General features: G+C 36.6%; 1 protein-coding gene across 5 annotated transcripts in view; it reads left to right on the top strand.

Moving 5' to 3' along the window:
- CADPS2 (calcium dependent secretion activator 2) overlaps positions 1-23,856 on the top strand; it is a 621,734-nt gene that overhangs the window by 147,325 nt on the left and 450,553 nt on the right. For all 5 annotated transcript variants that reach the window (XM_053669960.1, XM_053669959.1, XM_053669957.1 and 2 more), the window contains exon 2: positions 6,236-6,349. In XM_053669960.1, coding sequence (XP_053525935.1) covers positions 6,236-6,349 — 114 coding nt within the window. The remainder of the gene's footprint in view (positions 1-6,235; positions 6,350-23,856) is intronic.

Here is a 23,856-nt window from a genome sequence, read left to right as displayed (position 1 = left end):
CTTCATGGACCAAGTTGATAGTTCCAACTTGTGTATCAGGTTCCAGCAGGTAGGAAAAGAGGAAAGAGGGAAGTAAAAAGTATCGGCTTCATGTACCTTATTTCGTTTTGTGGATGTCGTGCATACTTTTGCTTGTATCTCACTGTCCTGAGCTTAGTCATTTGACCATGCCCATAGTCAAGTGAAGCTGGTGTTTGTAGTCTCAGATGGGCAGTCACTATTGCAAATTCTGGGCTTACAGAAGATGGCAAGAGAAGTTATTTGGATAGAAAACTATTGATAGCAATGTGTGCCAAAGGGTTTTGTAATGTATAATAATTTAGTCAGAGCCCTCTGTTACTGTTCTGATGGGCAGTTTGGGGAGGCCCGCTGTGGCAGAAACATGGGAGGCACTGATGATTTGGCCCCTGTGGTTTTATGTCGATCTTTTGACAAAGTGTTGATGGGAAGAGAGAAAGAAAATTGGACCTCTCTTTTAGTCTTTTCCTGTTAATATTTTTTACTACATTTCATTAAGTGACACTAGAACTATGCCTTTGTGCATTTCAGGGGACGATCCATCCCTGGAGTAACTCTTTTTACCTCCTTGGGGGGAAAGTATGAGTTTCTACCTCTCTTTATGAAAACACCAACACATTACCCTCCGATTCCAGAGATACAGTACCGTTAGTCACCTGTCACTTTGCTGAGGAATCTGTGATTGCCTTTACTCACTAGACATCATGCAGCACCCACCTTGAGTGTTGAGGCACATGGCGGAGAGACCACAGGCCAGGGCAGGCTCCACTCAGCAGTGGCAGCTGTGGCCTGAGTAGCATAATGGCTGGTCTCCTCCTGTTGTCAAGATTCTGGCATAAGTCTGCAGTTGATCATGACTTAAAATGAAAAGGCTAGACTATAATTTGCACATTAAAAAAGAAAAACCTAAGAAACATAAAACATCTCTCTGAACCCTGGAAGTTGAGTTTTTCCTGGGACAGTTGTTGTTATGGATAAATTATCACTGCCAGCTAGGATTTATAAAATGTAGCTTTTAGGGTCAGAACTTGAAGTATTCTTTTTCTAAGCTAGTCTCCTGGTTGTGTTTAGAAATATGCATTGATATTTGTGTTCTAGTTAAGCATCTGCAATTTAGTTTCATCTATTTAAAAAAAGCTCTTTTAAAATTTCCATTAGATAATTTCTGCTGGTTAAATTTTTATTTTTGAAAAATAGTTTAATCATTCATTGGTAAGTGTACTAGTACAAAGATGATATATGGACAAAACTAAAAGGTTAGTTGCATAATAATAAAATCAAATGCCCCAAACAATGTCAATTGATAGATGGTGTCAAACCAGATGAATACATATAATGACAGGTTTCCTGCTTTCTTTAATCCCGAACTGATGAAGGTCTTTATAATGACCTGAGTGTGGAAAACACATTATGTCCGTGGATATAACAAAGCTAGGAGAGCTCTTTGGTCATTGAGTGAAGGTATTGGCATTTTAGAATAATACTCTACTCAACTGGAACAATGGACCAAATGAATACAGTGAAATGACAGATGTCTTAGTGAAGCCCATGTAAAAATGTTTTAGAAAATTTTCTTGATTATAATCATGATGAGTCAGTTGGTGTGACTTCCAAGAAGAGTTCATTTGTTCTTAGTTTGAATTAATAGATATAGAGCACTTACAATGTGGGAAATGGTCCTCCCACTTGTCTGTGTCAGTCACACTATCCTTGCAGAATCATGATCAATCTATCCAGTATATTTTAGGGAGGACATAGCTATATTAGTTTTATTTGCATAATATTAAAGGCTTTCAGAGTGCTTTCTTATACTTAGTTTTATTTAACTGTCTAATACTTAATTTATGGACAAACTGGAGCAGTACCCTTAGGATGTTGGGGGAACTGGAAAAATTTAATTTGGGAAGGAGAAGGCTCACAAATAACCCAGAACCTGTCTTCAAGTTTCTGAACTGTTACGTTGAAAAAGGAAAGAGTCTGTTTTATCTTAGATAATATAAAACTAGGATTTCCTGGAAGTCATAGGGAAACAGGTTTTAATTCTTTATAGCTGTCCAATTAGAATTGACTTCCTTGTGAAGTAGTAAGGTAAGAGGTTTGTGTGTTTTAGTTTAATAGGCTCACATGGAGTTGAGAGGCTGTGGTATGCATTGTGTGGAAATCAGTACGTTAATTACAATGGTGTGTTGTCCATGGTGTGTTTCTGACATTGTCGTTCAGTTTCATGTAGGGTGCTGGTGTTTCATTTCATCTGTGCCATGCTCCAACACGTTTGCCTTGGTAGACCACCCCCCTCTGATGGATATCCATTTTAATTAAAACAAAAAATTTACATTAAACCACCCCCCTCCAAAAAAAAGATAGACCTTTCTTAGAAATCATTAGAGTTGAAATGTTAATGAAAGGATCCAGGTAAACTGAAATCTTTTACCTGAAAGGAAAATCGAAAAAGTCCATTGTTTAGTTGTCCGTCCTCCTTGCAGGGTGATCAGATTTAAACTGTGTGTGATGTATTATAATCATTCTGGGTTTACAGATATGCAAAGTTGCTATTGTAGCTTATTTGAAAAACTTGCATAGATAAAAAAGGGTCCTGTGCTTTAAATCCTAAAATAAATAAAGCGGTATAGGTTGAAAAATCTTTTTCAGCTGTATTTTCCATCTGTCCAGTTCCCACCGCTACCCTGCCATGATTTCTGTTTGCATTTGGAAGCAAATTCAAATACAAATTCTGATTTTGCATGTTTTCTGGGGGTGGCTTATTTTGTGTACTGTTCTATAACTAGTTTTCTTCCCCAAGATAATTTGAAGATCTTATCAGTACATAATAGAACTGTTTTGTTCTTTTAAAAGAGCTAATAGTGTTAGCATTGTTTGAATGTCATATTATTTACTTAGTTCTCTATGAAAATTTAGGTTGTTGGCTTTTTTTTTATGGGGGTGCTGCTGTAGGGCTGAGGGTTTCAGGATGGGTAGCGGCAACTGTGCTAAGAGCTGAAATTGACCCAAACTAATTGCCATTCCAGTTAAGCTTTCCCCTTTACATCGCAAGTCTTTAGTAGACTCCAGAGGATCTGTTCTATCAGACAGATACTGCCCTGGCTCTTGTTGGAGACACATTGCTGGTGCTTCCTACTCCACTGTCTTCCCAGAATCCTTCCCCTCTCATGTAGATTTAATTTGCAGTTGTTGGTTATGAGTGAAGTTAGGCTTTCATAGTTCGAGTCATTTTTCTAAATGTATTCAGTTTGTCCATTTTTCTGATGGATTATTGGTAACATTCTTATCAATATCTAGGATCCACGAGTTTGAAAATTAGCTCTTTAAGATATGAATTATATCTTTTTTCTGTCGTCTTTTCCAATAATTTTATTTATGGCATTTTTTGCCATGCTAAATTTATTTTTAATGTTTATGCAATTAAGTTTATGACATGTGGATTTTGATTCATGGTTAGAAAGGTCTTTCTCATACCAGGATTTAAAGGAGTTCTGCCATTCTTTTCATTTACTAATTTACAGTTCCATTTTTTGTATGAAAAAATTTTAACTCATTGGGACTGTAATTGCATGTGTTATGCTCCACTTTAACTTCTTTTCTGCATTGCTTCTCAGTTATTGTGAGACCACTGACTGGTTAGACCATCTTTTACAACTGACTTTAGGTGTTAATAAAGGTATTTCATAGTACATGTCTGATTATATTTGTATCCATTTCTTCGGTATATTCTGTTGGTCTCTGTCTGTTGGTGTATAACAACTTATTTTGATCATGCAAACAACATTTAAGGAATTCTACTTTCTGACAGCTATGCCCACTGCTGGATTTTAAATTTCTTTTTTTTTCTCTCTATTTTTTACATGGAAATATAGACCTCTTTACTATAGTAGTAAAGTATCCTTTATTGGGTATTTGCATATCACTATAATATTTTTTGACATTTTATGTCTTGAATATAACTACAGTAATTTTTATTCATTAAAAAGTTGATCCCTGACGGGTGTAGCTCAGTGGATTGAGCGCAGGCCTGGGAACCAAGCAGCCATGGTTCATTCCCAGTCAGGGCACATGCCTGGGTTGCAGGCCAGTTCCCAGCAGGGACACAAGAGGCAACTGTACATTGATATTTCTCTCCCTCTCTCCTTCCCTTCCCCTCTAAAGATAAATAAATAAAGTCTTTAATAAAAAAAAGTTGAAGCCTCATATTTATCCTGGTGCCTCTAGCACGTTTTGTAACTGCACCAACAGAGGCATTTCTAAGGAGATGATTTGCTTAAATCTCCTTTCCTGGATTTGTACTGATGAATTTTTCATGCCATAATCACCAAAAGTAACTTATTGATGCAACAGCTAGTTATACACTGGTAAACTAGAAATTACAAAAGCTTAGAGGAATGTTTAAAGAATATAAAGTCTGCTGAAAGAAAATTGAATGAAGAAATCTACTGTTTTTTAAACAACTTATTTTATTTATCCAGTAAGCAGATTGGGGCATATGATAGTTAATGTCCCTTCCAATTTGTTGTTATTCCTACATATATTTCATTATTTTGCCTGGACTCTTGGTTTGCAAGTTGAAGCCATTCTTGGCGGTTCCCAGGGCTCGGCACCTGGAGTGTTCTCAGCTGTCTCACTCTCAGCAGTTGCTGTCCTATTTCCGTCTGGTCCCTTTTTTGGACCCTGCTTAGAAAGCTAAAGTCATGGACTTCATTGTCTTGCTTACATATACGCAAAAGGTCCCTGCTTGTATTCTCCTCATATTATAGAAATGGAGAATGTAATATAATGGTGATGTTTCTGCATTTTAGCTCAATTTAGCTTTCCCTAGAATGGAGCCATAACCTTAGTAAAGAAATGGAATGGCCACTCTACACTGCTCAGGGCAAAAGGTTTTCCTTTCACACGGTGGTACAATAATGGGACACTTCTTTATCGGTCTGTTACTACCAGCGACAGTATCTTTACAAACTGTCTAAACTTTTTGAACTGATTTAAAGTTATTTCAAATCAGCCTATTTTTTTGAAGCCAACTCATACCAGTTTGTTTAGTTTTTCTAATCTTTTAATCATTTTATCATCAGTATATTTCCAAATGCTTCACATCTCTGTGTAGTATCCAGACTGAATGAGTTAATTGTCTGGTGAGGCTCAAGTGAAATGGAGAGATTACTCCTGTCATGTTCCTATATGTTTTGGGATTTGTTTTAGCTGCAAGATTGTGTTTTCCTTTCTGCAGTTAAACATTTTAAAAAATGTTTCTGCATGACCTGATGTACACTCCCTCCAGAGAAGTTTGGATCCTATAGTCAGGGCTGGCTTCATGGGCAAGAACCCGTGCAGTTGCATAGGGTTCTGTGCTCAGAAGGGTCCCAGGCCTGGTTTAATGCTGTTGTTGCAGACCTGAAATTCTTAGTATTTTAACAAGGGGCTCCTCATTCTCATTTTGTATTGGGCCCTACGAATTAAGTAGCTGATTCTCATTGTAGTTGATGACTAGACATGGTTGGTAAGTTATAGTTCATGTCTAACCCACCCTCAATAATAATTACAATAGTGAGACCCAAGCCAAGGAAATTGGGTTGCCCTGGTTCACAGCTCTTCCAGCTCTTCCCCCAAAGTGCTTAAAGATGCACTCACTGCTCACCTGTTGCAACTCTGTTCTCTTTTGGATTTGTCTCCTCCTTATCATTCCTTTATTGATCTCAACTCAGTCATTGACCTATTTATTCATGGAATCCAAACTTTTGGCATCCAACAGATGTCCTTTCTGGAGGATTCTTTCTCAGAATGCCCATCATTCGTGGCCTTCCTCCCTGTTATCTCTTGTCTGGGGCTGATGGTCGTCCAGTCACCTCCAAGATTTCTTGTTCTCTGCCCTCTCTGTTCGGGACAGCTGGCAATTTTGCACAAATTAATTTCTCACCCCAATTTTAGTTTTTCCCTGCCTCCGCAAAGAGATCAGGGTAATAATCATAGAAACTCCACCTGGAGTAGAAATTTGGGTTTCAGTGCAATGTCTGGATTCTAGAGTATATGGGAAAGTAAACTGAAAATGTTTTGCAACTGAGCCATAACTATAAAAGTAGGACTTCTAAGTTTTTATTTTTCTTTACCATACAGTTAATTCTAAGTGTTGAATCTAATACTCATATAATAAATACAACTTTTTAAAATCATTACACTTCATAATTGGCAAAATTTTCTCATTTTCTTATAGCTTAACAAACAACAGTTGCAGTTACTGAAAGAACGGTTCCAGGCCTTCCTCAATGGGGAAACCCAGATAGTAGCTGATGAAGCATTTTGTAATGCTGTTCGGAGTTACTATGAGGTAAGTGGGAAGAGCTTTGTTCTTGGTACACTGATGCTTTATTAAAGATTTTTAAAGATGGATTCCCCATTTTTAGAATCTCACTGGAATGATAAAGCATCAATTTGCTATGAGTTTGCAACCTTCCTGAAAGCATTGTCAAGTCTGTTTTGCAATTTAAAAACTGATTTCACAGCCTGGTTTTGAGAGATAAACAGAATTGGAAATTATTCACATCTTTTGAGGGGAAGTAAATGGTTTAGAAAAAAATTTTGGCAGTGATGGATGTAGCTGAATATAGCTATCTTTGGGCCCACATGTCTAACTTATCCTTTTTTAATTGGGATTTCAATAGTAAATTGCTATCTTGAGCCATTTTTTTTTACCTAAGCTTTATAATAATTAAGACCAGTAACTAATTTCAAGAGGATAAATTGAATTCTCTTTTCTTCCTGAAGGGATAATACTACCGATGCCACCTTGCTATTTCTTCTCATTTCAGTGTGTGACTCATCAGGAATTCTCTACAGATTTCCTATGAGCACCAGTTCTCACACATGGTCATTAGCTGCTTCAGTGAGTTGCCAGTCAATGTTAGGTTTAGAGAGTTCCATTTTTTTCCTAAGCATTTCAGAGTTATTTGGGAGACAGATTCCTTCCTTTGCGCAGATAGCCAGGGGTGTCCAACCTTTTAGTGTCTCTGGGCCACTCTGGAAGAATTGTTGTCTTGGGCCACACATTGTGACATAATCACAAAAAAATACCATATTGTTTTAAGTAAATTTATGACTTTGTGTTGGGCTCCATTCATAGCCGTCCTGGTCCCCAGGCAGCCCACGGGCCGTGGGTTGGATACCAGTGTACCTTTCAACTGAAGAAGCAAAACGTGCAAACGTGTATTTGACTAGTAAAAATAAACTGTGAGGGGCCACAGTGTGTCTCAACTTCTGTGAGACAAGGAATAATATGTTTACATGAAAAACAGAAGTAGCTAGATATACAGATAACTGGTTGATTTTGTAAATCATTGGTAGAACACATCAGAAGTTATTTAATGCACCCTGAGAGAGGTTTACATTACTCTAAGCTTCGGCCCATTGAATTTGAGGAATTGGATGGAAGTATAGATATCTTGCTTAACATACATTTGTATGGCATGAATCTAGTGGCAATAGTGGATATTATCTAAGTGGATCTTGACTCAGAGTATCTCAGCAAATACAGGAACTCAGTATCTTAAGTATGGGATGTTATATTTCATCTTGCAAGACTCAAAGCCTGAATCTTTGAGTCTAAGGCTTGATGAAATGTTGCACTGAATCTTAAAAGGTAAAATGTAAGGGAATTTACTTACAAGAAGTAATAAAACAAAAGAAAAGTGAAAAGTCCCTGTGCTGATTAAAGGAAAAGTCTGTGTTCTTACACAGAAAAGTAAGTAACAACAAAAAAAGTAATTTGTCTAAAAAGATGTGATTTTCAGAAGTAAAACAGCCCATTTTTGGTTTTGGTAAATATGCTGTGGCACTGTATACATTAATATTAGGAAGCCTGGAAGGCTCACTTAAGCTGTGTTAATGAAAATATTGTAACTCTAATGAAGGAGAGAGTACCCCTATTGTATTCTACACGATAATTGTGTTCTCTTCTGGGCATGATATATAAATTTAAAAAGATATGGACAATTTAGGGGGTTATCAGGTTTAAAATATATTATTCTGGGGTTACTTGAAGGAACTGGAGATGTTTATCCTGGAGAAGGTTTAGGCTTGTGTTGGATGTGGTCCCCAGAGTAAGATTAGGATTAAGATGACAAGTAAAGTGGGGGAAATTTCAACCTAAGACCATTGCAGTTTGGTGCACTGGCCATAAGCAGAAAGGACTGGTCACTGCACTGCCGTTGGCACTCAGATTCTGGCTGAACTCAGTCACTGGGGAGGCACACTGCACAGACATGTCCCAGTGCTTTGCTGGACTTACTGAGTCAGACTTTCAGAACCTATAATTTAGATGATGCTCTTTAAACTGGTAGATTGCTAACCAATGGGAATAGACTGTTGCTTGCTAGGATTGTTACAGAGAGATGTAAGTACTGGGGAGGTGATTGGAGAAGTTGACCAAATTTCATTTCTTTTGTTAATATTTGCGGCCAGGATTTACTTGAGAGACTATATATCCAACTTGTCTTAGTGCAAACCTCAAAGTGCCATTAAGATTTTTGATATTAGTAATAGGTTTATGGAGACTACATTTCTGATTAATATTTGGGAAGTTATTTCCAAGCTGTCACACAGTCAGTACTCAAGAAACTCTTGAATAAGTACATTTTGATGGTTAAAAGGTTGCTTTTCAGATTTTTTCCCCACAAAAGTTGCTTTTTTGGAAGAAAGTTGGAAAAGTTGTTTTTCAGATTTTTCTTCCTTAATGATACTTTCGTGTACTTTGCTGTGACTAACAATGGTGGTATTTTTATTGCCTTAGGTAGTATTTTTATAGCTTACCAAAAATATCTAATTTTTCCTTCCAATATCTCTTTATGAGAAGGGGTATAAATATTACTACCCATAAATCACATAAATAGAAACTAAAGCTCAGAGATATTAAATAACTTATTTGTTAAGCAGCTTAGTTAAAAGTGAATCCAGAGTATTGGACTCTTTCTGTTATGCCACAGTCACTTCACAGTTGTGATTTTGAATACAACTGCACCAGGTGCTATGGAAGCACTTCAAAAAATATTTTTATTCAAAGGGCAAAGAACCTGAATGGACACTTCTCCAAGGAGGACATACAGAGGGCCCAGAGACATATTAAAGGATGCTTAGCATCACTAGCCATCAGAGAGATGCAAATTAAAACCACAATGAGATAGCACTTCACACCGGTCAGAATGGCCATAATAAACAAATCAACAAACAAGTGCTGGCAAGGTTGTGGAGAAATAGGAACCCTAGTAAATTAATGGTGGGGATGCAGACTGGTGCAGCCACTGTGGAAAACAGTATGGAATTTTCACAAAAAAACTAAAAATGGAACTGCCTTTTGATTTGGCATTTCCGCTGCTGGGATTATACTTTTAAGAATCCTGAAACACCAAATCAAAAGTACCTATGCACCCCAATGTTCATAGCAGCACAATTTACAATAGCCAAGTGCTGGAAGCAACCTAAGTGTCCATCAGTAAATGAGTGGATCAAAAAACTGTGATACATTTACACAATGGAATACTACACAGCAGAAAGAAAGCAGCTCCTACTTTTCTTGACAGCATGGATGGAACTAGAGATCATTATGCTAAGTGAAATAAGCCTAGCAGTGAAAGACAAATGCTATATGATCTCACCTATAGTGGAACCTAATCAACAACACAAACAAGCAAGCAAAATATAACCAGAGACATTGAGGTAAAGAATAAACTGACAGTAAACAATGAGGCAGCTGAGGGCGATTGGGAGAATTGTGTGAGGCCCCAATGTGCCTACTTTGAAGGGCACTGAGGCATCATTGCCCTGTACACAATGTTTCTTGTATCTTGTATCTTTTTCAATAAATGTCTCTTTTTCATATTACATGGTTGGACACCTTCTGGACAGATTTCGTATATATGATGCCCAGTTGGATGTGTGAGCATGTGTGTCTTTGTATATTATCTATCAGTTTCAATAAATATTTACTGTGAATACTATTCAAACTGTTTTGAAGGAGCATATACTGTGAATATAATAATGATGTTATATGACAATATAATTTCTATTGTGTTCTTTTTATAGGATGTCTTAAGTTTGGTTTAAAACTAGCCTATAAGATAATAAGAACACTAAGAAAGTAATCTGTTCTTGAAATTTCATCAGTATTTTTTCTTATAAAGTTAGAATAATTAGAGAATAAATTAGAGCCAACCATCTAAATCACCTAACTAGCCAGATGAAATGGTAGTGAAGGACCAGAACAAGAACAAAAGAAAGAAATGACAGGTAACATGCATAGCTACCTAATAAAAGTTAGCAGTTATAACCTTGATAATTTTATGGTTGCTAACTATTGTTAAGATTCTTCTGTACCTTCATCTTTTTAAAAAATTGTTTTCAAGTTCCGCCTCCACCACCCTGCAAGTGAACTCACTGTCTGGAGGAAGACATAAAATGGACACTCATTCTACTTGTTTTTTTATTTCTAGCCATATGCTTTTACTTGCTTTTGTCTTTCAATTTAGGAAACTTCAGTTGATTTTGTGGTTGGGTAAACATAGGTTTATTGCAGTGTGTTACTTTCCAAGTATCCACTTCTGTTTTGCAAAATTTAGGCAGACTTCATATATAACCAATGACTGTGATTTGTAACAGGTATGTGGAAAAGTGAATGGCCTTTCTCTTGGAGATTTCCAAAAGAAAATATGTATATAATTGCTTACTAGCTGTTTTGGAAACATTCAAGTTCTGCTATTGTGCAAAAAATGATGTTGAACCTTTTTTTTCTCTTTTTTTTGTGTTTTTTTAATCTTTTTTCACAACTTTTCAGAAAGGGTGTGTAGGTTCTTATTAGTTCTATTTGTTTATGTTCTCTTCTGGTTCCAAAGAGTGGATGAGAGTAACAGAGGTATTTAATCTTTAAAAAAATTACCTAAGTGTTGAAAAAAGTCTTAAACTCACCATCAACACCATCAGCTTTTAAGATTTCTACTTGTTAATGATACAAATGAGAATTCCTTCACACAAATTTTTAAATGCATTCAGTGTTTATTTTCACATTTCCTGTAAAAGGGGAAATTAGTCATTTTAATTTTAAAAACATTGAGCTCTAATTTTGGCTCTTTTACTTCATACTTTCATTTAAAATGCACTTTTGAACTCTGGCATTCAGAAGTTTTCTATTTTGATATTACTTTAGGGACACTTAAATAGAAGTTATATATGAATATGTTAGAGAATGTTTAAAAATAGTTACAAAGTAAAAGTTTCTGTAATTCTAAAACTGTTCTAAAAGATAGTCTGAACTATTTAAAATATAGAAAAATCACCTATAATTCTAACATATGTAAACAACTTTTTTAACAGTTTGTTTTTTTCTCTTGTACATGTGAAACCAAAATCACTTTAATTTTTTAAATTATATTCTACCATGAGCATTATTTAGTAGCAAATATTTTCATAAGCATGGTTTTAAATAGCTGCATAATAGACCATGTGTACACATATGTAAATTTTATTTAATTTTTTCTTATTCTTAGACATTTCAGGTTTCTCCGTTTTTCACTATTAAAGTATACACTGAAATGATCATGCATTTTTTTAATTGGTTCTTCTTTGATAAATTTCTGCATGTGATATTACTGGGTGATAAGAGATGAACATTGTTTAAACTCTTTATACAGGTTACCAAACTGACCTCAAGAAAAGTGGTAACAATTTATACTATAAAAACAATATGAGAGGTGTTTTTTCCTTCACATTTGGTATTACTAAATAAATGCCAGCTGTTAGGTTTATTTTTGTCTACATTATTACTGGTGAATTTTAACATATCTATATTGATCCTTCATATATATCATAGGGAATTACCTGTTTATGTATTTTGTCTATTTTTCTGTTTGGATATTCATCTTTGAAATACTGATTTATAGATGCTCTTTATATACAAAGGAAACAGTCCTTTGTTATGTGTCAATTCTTTTTTTTTTTTTGCTTTTTTGCATTTTCATAAGTTTTTCTACCTCTAATGTTCATTCTTTCCTTGTTCTAGAAGAGTGAAGATGTGTTCATATTTCAAGTGGAGACTGCACCTATTTTATTTTTTTGGATTATATTTTCTTCTTTATAAGTCACTGGTTATAGTGGTTTGCATCATAATTCCCCTTCCTCATTCCAGCACCACCCGCCTTGAATTAGTAACTCTTTGAGTAGAATGTTGGTGTAATTTGTGTCATTGTTGTGTACCTGTTTCCTTGTCTGTTGAAGAGACAGGTGATCTCTGAATGTTCCTGTAATTTCACACATGTGAATTGATTTGTTTCTTCATGCTTCTCCTTTTCTTTCTCTTGCATGATCTCACATCTCCAAATGTAAAGAACAAAAAAAGAAAAAGAAAGAGCATGACTTCATATGATAGTTCCAGGATAAATCTCCAGGCCATGGTTTTTTAATTTTTGTACACATTTATGAAAAAAAGACCCTGTATATCTTACATCCTAGTCCAGAATACCAAGGAACTGGATTTTGGTCAGCTTCTCCCTCAGAAATATCTCCAGCAGCTTCCCACTACCAGTTTAGTACCATTGCTTTTTTTCTGCCTATTCTCTTTCCCTGACATTATCAGACTCTTAAAGTTTGTTTATAAATTAAGTAAATTTGTTTAATGATTGGATTGTGAAAAATTAGAGCCTTTGAAGGCATTTATTTTGTTTTAATGTAAGGGCCTTACTTTTTTAGAATTGATATATACAACCTGCACGTTATTTAGTCTTATGTGTGCAAACCAGAGATAAGGGCCTGGACAGATCTGTATTTAAATATTTCAGTGAGGAGAGATCCAAGATGGCAGCAGAGTAGCTGGTAGCTCTGACTACTTGCTCCCAGATCTGGACTGGTCTCACAGTCAAAACATAGAGCAGTCAACTGGAGAATCCAGCTAGAGTGAGTGAGAGAGTCTCTGAGTGAGCGTGTTTGTGGACAAGAGCACGGAGAGTACATGGCAGTGGGCAAGAACCTGACTGTATGCAGGGTGCCCAGGAGCCTGTGGCCCAGGCTCTCCAAGTGAAGCCACTATGGCTGCCCAGCCCAGCCCAGCACTTCTGGCTGTACAGAGTCAGGGTGGCTGAGGATCAACTCAGGAGCAGCAAGACATTTGGGCAGAGAGTGAAGGCGTAGGAGGCATGGGCTCTAGAAAGAGCACTGTGGGAGAAGGTCCATGTGAGGCTGAGGATCTATGGAAAGAGGAGAGTGGGTTCAGCACTCTGCCTTTGCCCCATATTATAGTATAGCTGAGGGGCTCTTCCCAGTGCCATCTGGGAAAGATCCAGAGAGAAAGTTTATCTAAATTGGTCAGAGTTGCTGAAAGGTGGTGGCTATCCCTGACTGTGAAAGACTCTGTGATTTGGGGGGAGTGGAAGTGCATAGAAAACAGGACCCCCACAGATTACTGCTCGGCTAGGGGCCACACAGGAACTTTTAAAAGGCAAGCTGAGGCAACGTGTAAGACTAGGCAGGGGCCCAGAGCTCGCACGTGTGTCAGTGGGTGAAGTGGCTTTGGTAACCCAAAACTCAAAGGGATAGAGTCACACTGAAGGAACTTTAGGACCTGACCCAGCATGGTTCAGAAGCAGGGGACTGTTCAGAGTGGACAATTTGGGCACAAACCTCCTGTGAAAGAGCAACAGGCTTGGGACTGGAAGGCAGGAGCTGAATGCCTGAGATTTGCTGCAGCCAGCCAGATCCTCTCACAGACAGGCAAGTCCAATCCCCTACCCGTGGGAATACAGGCCCTGCAGATCAGTGAGGTCAGACTCAGGAGTCTCCCACTGGGTACATTTCCACAGAGGAAAGAAGAAAAAGCTCTGAAAGCTCCATTCACCAGACACTATGAGTCACACACTTCCTTGCGCCCTGATCCCCTCTCTCCTCTTTATAATTGGAGCTATTTTCTCTCCTGAATAGCTTTTTAACATCTATTTTTTGTCCTTCAAGTTTGGCCTAATATGTCACTAGGTTTTATATTACAGTTTATTTCAAATCTCTTGTTTCGCTTCGCCCTTCTCTTACTCCGTATTTCTCCTTTTTCCCTCTTTGTATTTTTGTCTTAAACTCTATTTTCTCTGTTGCTATAACTTGGTTCTATTCCTTACTCTTACTATTGCTCCACCTCCAGCCTCTCAAAATCATTTGTGATTGTCATTAGTCATCTCACATTCCTTTTCCTGTTCTTAAAATACCCTTACTCTTTCTCCACCTTTATGAATTTTTGCTCATAGGTTGTGGATAAGGTGGTTGTTATAGTTCTTCAATCTCTTTTCAGATAGTCACTATTGTATTTAGGATTTCAAATTTCACAGTTCCCCTCTCCTCCATATTCCTTCCTCTTGCCCTTTCCTTTATTTTGTTACAATGCTAATCTTTCCATGTCTTCACTGGGCTTTCATTCTGTACTTTTAGTATTCCTTCTCCCTTCATCCTCTCAAAATAATTTTTCCTCTAGACCTTTCTTTCCTTTGTCCCTCTTATTCCCATCCCATCTGTATAAATCTTAGCTCACTGGTTGTTGATATTGCTGTGGAAAAGCTTTTCCTACAATTGCATCCCTATTATTTGATATGCATATTTATATTTGTGGTTTTCTGTTCCTTCTGTTATTGGATACATACACATACATTTTTTTTCAGTTTTGGTTTTAACCTAATACTATATTCTTCCCATCCCTTACTCCTTTCCACCTTCCCTCCTCTCTTCATTATTTATCAAGTAAATTCTATTTTCTTTCCCTTTTTGCCTTATCTCTATTTCTTACTCTTATTATTGCCCCTTTCTCTACCCTCACAAAATCTCTTTTCTTTCTGTAAGTCATCTCATATTTGTTTTTCCTTTCTTATAATAGTCTTAATCTCTTTACACCTTCATAAATACTGGCTCATTTGCTGTTGATAGTGTAATTGGGGGCATTGTTTTTGCGGGTGTGGGTCTGTTTCCTGGCTGTTTGGTTTCTGTTTTGGCAGCACCAGTACAACAGTTTTCAAGCTATGGTGCCTGGAGTGATCTGTCAGTCAGCCTGAGGGAGAATCTACCAATGAATGACCCAACAACAACCAAAAGCTAACTATAACCACAGAGCCCACATAAACAGCATAAAAAGAAGCACAAGAGCATCAAGCTCAGGTGATCAAAGATATTGCATCACTGAGTCCCACAGGTCTGCTACTACAGAAAAGCACACCACAAGGATGGGGAGTCAAAGCAGATCAATAACACACAGAAACAAACAGGAAAAGTCACCTAAAATGGGGAGACAAAGAAACAACCCATAATCTAAAAGAAAGGAGACTCTAGAAGGACTTCTTAGTGAAATCAAGGTAACCAAACTATCATACATCAAGTTCAGAATAATGGTTGTAAATATGTTCAAGGAGCTCAGGGAGAACTTCAGAGAACTCCATGGATGCTTCAAGGAACTTACTGGAAACTACGCCAGCATGGAAAGGACATAGAAACTATCAATTAGAGCCAGGAGAAGATGAAAAATACAATATCTGCAATGAAGACAGGGGGAGGAATTAAGAGCAGTTTAGATGAAGTGAGGATTGAATCAGTAAACTAGAGGACAAGATAATAAATTTTTCAGATAGAGCAACAAAGCAAAAAAAGAGTCAGAAACAACAAAGAAATGTTAATGGAGCTTTAGGAGGACAACCTGAAATGTAATAATATCCATATAACAGGGTTACCAGAAGGAGAAGATGAACAAGGGATAGAAAACTTGTTTGAAAAAGTAATGATGGAAAACTTCCCTAATTTGATGAGAGAAGAAGTCACGTAAGTCCAGGAAACACAGAGGGTCACAATCAAGATGAACCCAAAGAGGCCTACTCCAAGACACACAATAATTAAAATAGCAAAATTTCAAGACAAGGAAAGAATCTTAAAGGCAGCGAGGGAGAAACATAGTAACATACAATGGAGCTCCAGTAAGGCTAACAGCTGATCTCAACAGAAACACTGCAGCTGGGGAGAGAATGGCAAGAAATATTCCCAGCAATGAAAAGCAAAGGGCTGCAACCAAGACGACTGTACCCACCAAGGCTCTTAATTAAAGTGGAAGGTGAAATAAGGAGTTTCCCAGACAAAAGAAAGCTAAAGGAGTATACCTCCACCAAACCAGCACTGCAAGATATGCTAAAGGGATTGCTATAAGAAGAGGAAGGAAGAGAGTGAGAGAGAGAGGAAAACAGGTACAAATGGGAAAGTAACAATGAATAACTACCTGTCAATAATAGCCTTAAATGTTAATGGATTACATATTGCAATCAAAAGACATAGAATAGCTGAGTGGGTAAGAAAACATGACCTATATGTATGCTCCCTGTAAGAGACCCACCTCAGAACAAAAGACCTACACAGACTGAAAATGAAGTGTTGGAAAAAAAGATGACATGCCAATGGATAAGGGAAAAAAAGCTGGGGTAACAACACTTATATCTGACAAATTAGACTTCAACAAAGGCCGTAAAAAGAGAAAGAGGGACACTTCATTATATAAGGGCAGAATCCATTAAGGAGATAGAAATATTGTAAACATATATGTACCCAACATAGGAGCACCCAAATGAATAAGGAAAATCTTGGAGGACTTCAAGAAAGATATAGGCAGCCATACACTTATACTAGGGGATTTTAACATCCCACTGTCAACAATAGATAGATCTTTTAAACAAAGAATCAATAAGGATATTGTGGCACTGAACAGCACTCTGGATCAAATGGACTTAACTGATACATACAGAACATTTCATCCCAAAGAAGCAAAACATACATTCTTTTCAAATGCACATGGAACATTTTCAAAGATAGACCACATGATAGGACACAAAACAGGCCTCAAAAAATTCAAGAAAATTGAAATCATATCAAGCATTTTCTTGGACCACAATGGCTTGAAACTAGAAGCCAGCCTCAAGGAAAAAAAAAACCCAAAACAGTGAAATTCATGGAGACTGAAAAACATGTTATTAAACAGCGAATGGATTAACAAAAAGATCAAGGAAGAAATCAAAAAGTTTCTGGCAACAAATGAAAAGGAACACATAACAGCCCAGATCCTATAGGACAGAGCAAAGGCAGTTCTGAGAGGGATTCATAGCAATACAGGCCTACCTAATGTAAAAAGAAAGAGAAGAACTTCAAATAAACAACCTAACTCTACATCAATAAGAACTAGAGGAACAAAAAACAAAACAAAACACAAACAACAACAATAACAAAAAAAACACCCCACAAAGTCTACTGCAAGTAGAAGGAAGAAAATAATCAAGTTCAGAGCAGAATTAAATGACAGTGACTAAGAGAAAAATTCAGAATGTCAGTAAATCCAGGTGTTTCTTTGAAAAAATAAATAAAATTGACAAACCTTTAACCATACTTATCAAGAAAAAAAGAGAGAGGGCCCAGATAAATAAAATCAGAAGTGAAAGAGGAAAATTACAACCAATACCACAGAAATGCAAAAGATTATAAAAAATAACTATGAGCTCTTATCCTCAAACTATTCCATAAAATTCAAGAAAAGGGAAGACTACCAAACTCTTTTTATGAGACCAGTATTATCTTAGTACCAAAACCAGAAAGAGACACCAAGAAAGAAAACTGTAGGCCAGTATCACTGATGAACAGACACTAAAATCTTCTGTTCATCCAAATCCTCTGTTCAATCCAAAATAATGGCAAACTGCATCCCGTGATACATTAAAAAGATCGTAGACCATGATCAAGTGAGGTTCATCTCAGGAATGCAAGGATGGTACAATATTCACAGTTCAATAAATGTAATATACCACATAAATAAAATGAAACAAAAGTTGTATGATCATATCAGTAGATGCTGAAAAACCATTTGATAAAGTACAGCATCCATTTATGATAAAAACACTAGCAAAGTAGGAATACAGTGGGCATGCCTCAACATAATAAACACTGAATACAAGAAATCTACAGGCAACACCAATAGTCAATAGACAAAAAACAAAAATTTTTCAAACCCCCCCCAAAAAAGAAAAAAAAAAAGATCAGGAACAACACAGGGTGTCTGCTCTTACCACTTTTATGCAACATAGTTTTGGAAGTTCTAGGCACAGCAATCAGAAAAAGAAATAAAAGGCATCCAAATTGGAAAGGAAGAAGTAAAACTCATTGTTTGCAGGAGACATGATAATGTACATAGAAAACAGTATAGAATTCACAAATCGACCCAGTAAGTCATTTTGGCAAAACAGCAGTTTACAAAGTCAATATTCAGAAATCGAAGGTATATTTGTACACCATTGAAATATCAGAAACAGAAAATAGGAAAAAATCCCATTTACCATAGCCACAAGAAAAATAAAGTACCTAGAAATAAACTTAACCAAAGAGGTAGAAGACCTATACTCAGAAAACTACAGAACACTGAGGAAAGAAATTAAGGAAGACACAAATAAATGGAAGCATATACTGTGTTCATAGATGGAAGGACTGACATCATCAAAATGTACATACTACCAAAAGCAATCTATAGATTCAACACAATCCCTATTAAAATACCAATGACATATTTCACAGGGTTAGAAGAAACATTTCAAAAATTTATATGGAACCATAAATGACCCCAAATAGCCACACCAATTTTGAGAAAAAAGAACAAAGTAGAAAGGGTCATAATACCTGATATCAAACTATATTACAAGTCCACCATAATCAAAACATTCTGGTACTGGCATAAGAACAGACACAGGTCAATGGAACAGAATAGGGATCCCAGAAATAAACTCACATTTCTATGATCAATTAGTATTTGACAAAGGAGGCAGGAACATAAAATGGAATAAAAATAGCCTCTTCAATAAATGGTTTTGGGAGATCTAGATAGATACATACAAAAAATGAAACTCAATCATGAACTTACACTATACACAGAAATAAACTCAAGATGATTAAAGACTTAAATATAATTTGTGATACCATTGAAGTGCTGGAGAAGAATATACTCAATAAAATTTACCATGCAGCAATATTTTTGCCACTATATCTCCTATGGCAGGGGATATAAAAGAAAGAATAAATAAATGAACTACATCAAATTAAAAGATGCTAAAGAAAACATCATAATGAAAAGGGAACTAACTGTATGGGAAAATATATTTGCCAATGATACTTTGGACAAGGGTTTGATCTCCAAAATATATAAAAGAACTGATATGATTTCACAGCAGGAAGACAAACAGTCCAATTGAAAAATGGGCAAAGGACGTGAAGAGATGCTTCTCTGAGGAGGACATACAGAGGCCCCAAAGACGTGAAAGAATGTTCAACATCACTAGCCACCAGCAAGATGTATATTAAAACCACAATGAAATAGCACCTCACACCAGTCAGAATGGCTATCTTTAACAAATTAACAAAGAACAAGTGCTGGTGAGGATGTGGAGAAAAGGGAACCCTAGTACCCTCTTGGTGGGAACACAGACTGATGCAGCCACTGTGGAAAACAGTATGGGATTTCCTCAGAAATCTAAGGACGAAACTGCTTTTTGATACAGTGATCCCTCTGCTGGGATTATACCCTAAGAATCCTGAAACACTAATTCAGAAGAACATGTGTACCCCGATGTTCATAGCAGCGTTATTTACAATAGCCAAGTGCTGGAAACAACCTAAGCGCCTATCAGTAAATGAGTGGATCAAAAACCTGTGGGACCTTTAAACAATGAAATACTGTGCAGCAGAAAGAAAGAAGGAACTCCTACCGTTTACAACAGCATGGGTGGGACTGGAGAGTGTTATGCTAAGTGAAATAAGCCATGTGGGGAAAGACAAATACCATGGTCTCACCTATAAGTAGAAACTAATCAACAAAACAAACAAGCAAGCAAAATATAACCAGAGACATGGAAACGGAACAGTCTGACAGTGATCAGAGGGCAGGCGAGAAGGGAGTAATGGGAGAAGAGAAGAAGTGTCTAGTCAAGGAACTTGTATAAAGGACCCATGGACACGGACAACAGAGTGGAGATAGGGAGTGGGGGGTGGGTTGGGTAGGGGAGAGCAATGGGGGAAAAATTGGCACAACTATAATAGAACAACAAAATAAATAAATATATCAATGAGAATTTCTTTATCATTTTACTTTGGAATAGAAAGATTTGATTTTACTATTCCAAGGGATGTTTGACCTGTCAAAATCTCTTTTAAATTTTGAAATAATACCATGAAAAAGGTCTGTTTTTTCTTAGTGAATTGATTATTGCTAAGTAAACCAAAACTGGCAGCCTGTGTCAGGAAGATATAAAAAAAGGTCAACACATTCATAGATGAAATCCAGCAACCAGTAATGAGAAGTGAAGTTTTAAATTTGCATTGAGCTCTGCAGATCACATTGTATTTATTTTTTTTAAATATGAGCTGTTTTATTTGACATCCAATTTTGTGAATTCTAGGGATGACATTTTAAACTAGGTATTCTGCAAAAATCTGGAAAATGTAATTTCATGTCTGAAATTCCCATTTCTGTTGAGGACGGTTTGCTTGTGCTGCCTGTCACTGTCTTTTGTCGAGTTGCCTGCATTCTTGACATCATCTATTTTGTGAAGAAAGCTGGATATTCCATAGATTGTGGAGTTTTACTGCTTGAAGTTATCTGAGGAAATCATCTGGTTTGAGTACTTTCCTCCTCTTTCTTCATGTATTTTTGGAAGAAACTGAGTTTTCAAGCCCACATAGCAAATTTATGGCAGAGGGCAGGGCTAGACTTTTGTTAACTCTTAGTCTTCTCTCTTTTTCTGTAGCTACATTCTTATAAAATTGGATATTGTGTCTTTTTATTGGACTGTGGGTGAGTAAACCCAGTGAAGATTTCCTGTTTGACCAGTGATCTGGATTTTAACTCAAGACAGGTAACCACAGAGAGTGGAAGCATGTGTGGTTTACCAGGTGGCATTCTCTAATTCTCTAAACCCTTTCTTTAGTGAGGGAGCACTGAATTTATGGTTCCCTTGCAAAGGTGAGCATGGCCAGATTTGAGATGCTTATTTGTATGGTGCCACAGCCATTTTATACTTTGGCCTGACACCACTCTTCAGAAATTGTTTAGACGTACCTGGGAGTGTTTATAACACTCAGGCTATCTACTTAAAACTGTTAGTTCTTTTACTGAATTCAGAGTCATCAAAGCTATGTTCTCTGCCAGGGAAAAGGCCAAGTTTGTGTTCAGAGGATCGCTGAGCAGGAGCACTGCTGTGGCTGTCTGACGGGAAACCCATGTGTTCATAGGTTGCATTTGAGGAGATTCCTCTTTCATTCATAAGGAATATGCTCCTTAAGTTGAAGTGCCTTTCTTTAGGAAGTTGTTTGGTTTTGTTTATTTTACTTCAAATTAACTATTTGGTTACCTCAAGGTTAAGTTACAGTTCTTCGAACAACAGTAGTTAGTTCTCTACCTCGTTAGGTAAATGACATCTTTTGTGGATTGCTTTTGTTTCAGAAAGCAATTTTAGAGTTTAAATTTACTTTATCACTTTGGTCATTGTTCAATTTCTGAAAGTTTCTAGGAGTAAACAATCCCATTTCCCGGACTCCCTTTACGAGCCTAAAAGGGTAATTAAGTTTTGTTGGTGTTTAAACATCACTCTTCAGTCAGTTAAATGCATTTTTTTCTGCTTCTATCAGGTTTACTCAGTATTCCATTTATCACTAAACTTCTATTTCTAAAGACTTTGTCATTTCTTTGGCTTCAGAGGTGAGATCTTGAGAGGAATCTCATGCACCCTCGTTGGCAGTGTCACAGTGGGTGCTTGCCTCACCTTGGTGCAGTTAAAGCTTTTCTTTCTCATAATTGTAGAAATGGGTAGAATAAGCTCTTGGAAAGCAAAGCATTACACAGGTAAACTATGCAAGACTATAACTGACTAAGATGGTCACTGGTCATCCTTTTCTTGTTCATTTTTTGCTTTAGCTTATATAATTTAATTACCTTTATATTAATCATTTTAAAAGTACTTATTGAGAGAGGCCTTTTTCATTTAGTTCCCCATAAAACATACTAAAGACATAGTCCCTACTAATTAATGCTTTTGCTTCACAGTTTAAAAATTACTCATTTTTGTCACTGAAATTACCTCTAGGTTGGAGACTCGTGTTTCTATAAGATCATTGGGAGAAGTGTTCTTTTACATGAAAATTCAGGATTGTAATGAGAGTTTTATTTTAAAGCAGTTGAGCTAGTTAGGTAAAGGTTTGGTGCATTGAAGGACAGCTATAAATTTTTTAAAGCTTCTAGAAGGTGCCTGATATTTTTATCCCATAAACCTTTTACCATCCACTTTATGTGCGGTGCTGCCACAGGTGCCCTCCAGGTACACGGGTTCTGCCTTGCTGTCAAGTGCTGATTATTCTATTAAGGGTTAAGGCACATTCCCAAAATTCCTAGCCAAGATGTGAAGAAGGACCCTGATGAGTGCTTTAAGAGGGAGCTTGATGAGTTGTAATTTACAGCTGAGGTTAGATGATTCTGAAGTCATCTAACTGGATTTCAGGGAGTCTCTGAACTCATAGGAAAACATTATACCTTTATTTTCTTAACCTTTGAAATTTAGCATTTGCTTACATTATGAATTAGGCAACAAACCCCAGTAGTACTAGGTATCTGTGGCTTTATCATCGGTTGAAATACATATATTTTGTATCATGTATTTTGTTGCAGCTATCTTGAAATACTGTTTATGTTCACAAACTACACTGAAACTGTAGTACACTTAAATCTCTCATTACATCTTATTAATGAGTTAATGAAGATGTACATAAATTGTGATAACACAAATTTGTTTTTAAAAATATCTTTGTAACTGTATTTCAGTAAAACTGCTTTCCTTTGAAATTCTATGAACTTAATTTTATGCATTTAAAAACATTATCCTCAGAAGGGATCAATAGACTTTACCAGACTGCCAAAAGGTTCATGCTACAAAAATGGTTAGAAGTCTGACTTGTAGGACTTGTGAAAGAGAAAATGGAGTTTAAACACAGGGGAGAAAAACAAACAGAAACAATTGTTTTATTTGTACTTAAGTTGGAATTTCAGCTCTAACACATTTGATCTATGTGATTCCTGGAATTTTCCCAACCTTGCAGTGCTTCATTTTCTTCATCTGTAAAACAGAGATCATAATGTACCTTCCTACCTTCCAAGATTGTTCATGGTTAAACCAGTGTAAATTAGTAAGCACAGTATTAAATGTGAGCTGCTATTATTATTATCTGAAATATCACTTTACCAAAAATATCTGCCGTTTTAAAAATTTCACTTAATAATTTATGTTGTCATGTGCATTGCTTTCTAATCAGTTGTTTGGGGGCAGGAAACCATGGCTTATACAGTACTGAATGTATATAGGCCTTAAATTAATTAATCTAATATTTGAGTTCAATAATTCATCTAATTAAACTATTTAAGTGCTAATCAGATACTGCCTTATGCCCTGGAAATATAAAGATGAATAAGGCAAGGTCTCTGACCTCAAAGAGGCCAAAGTCTGTTGGAAGAGACAGATGTCTAAACAGTTATTAAAGTAACATGGCTTTACTTTACCAGTTTGGAGTAGGGCATGATTGAAACCATGTTACTCTTTGAAAGTTTTCCCTTTTGTGGAGCAAACCCAGTGGACTTGAATGTGCCGGCATCTATATCAAAATGGGAATATTAATACTGTATGCATAGGAATTGACATTATGTGGGATTCTCATGAAGCTATGAAAATTAAACAAGGTTAAGCATGTTAATTTATCACAACACCTGGCACATACTAC

Source organism: Artibeus jamaicensis, unplaced genomic scaffold (assembly GCF_021234435.1).
Source record: "Artibeus jamaicensis isolate MK-2021 breed Jamaican fruit bat unplaced genomic scaffold, CSHL_Jam_final contig_540, whole genome shotgun sequence".
NCBI classification, from domain to species: Eukaryota; Metazoa; Chordata; class Mammalia; order Chiroptera; family Phyllostomidae; genus Artibeus; species Artibeus jamaicensis.
This window is presented reverse-complemented; position numbering and strand designations above follow the sequence as displayed.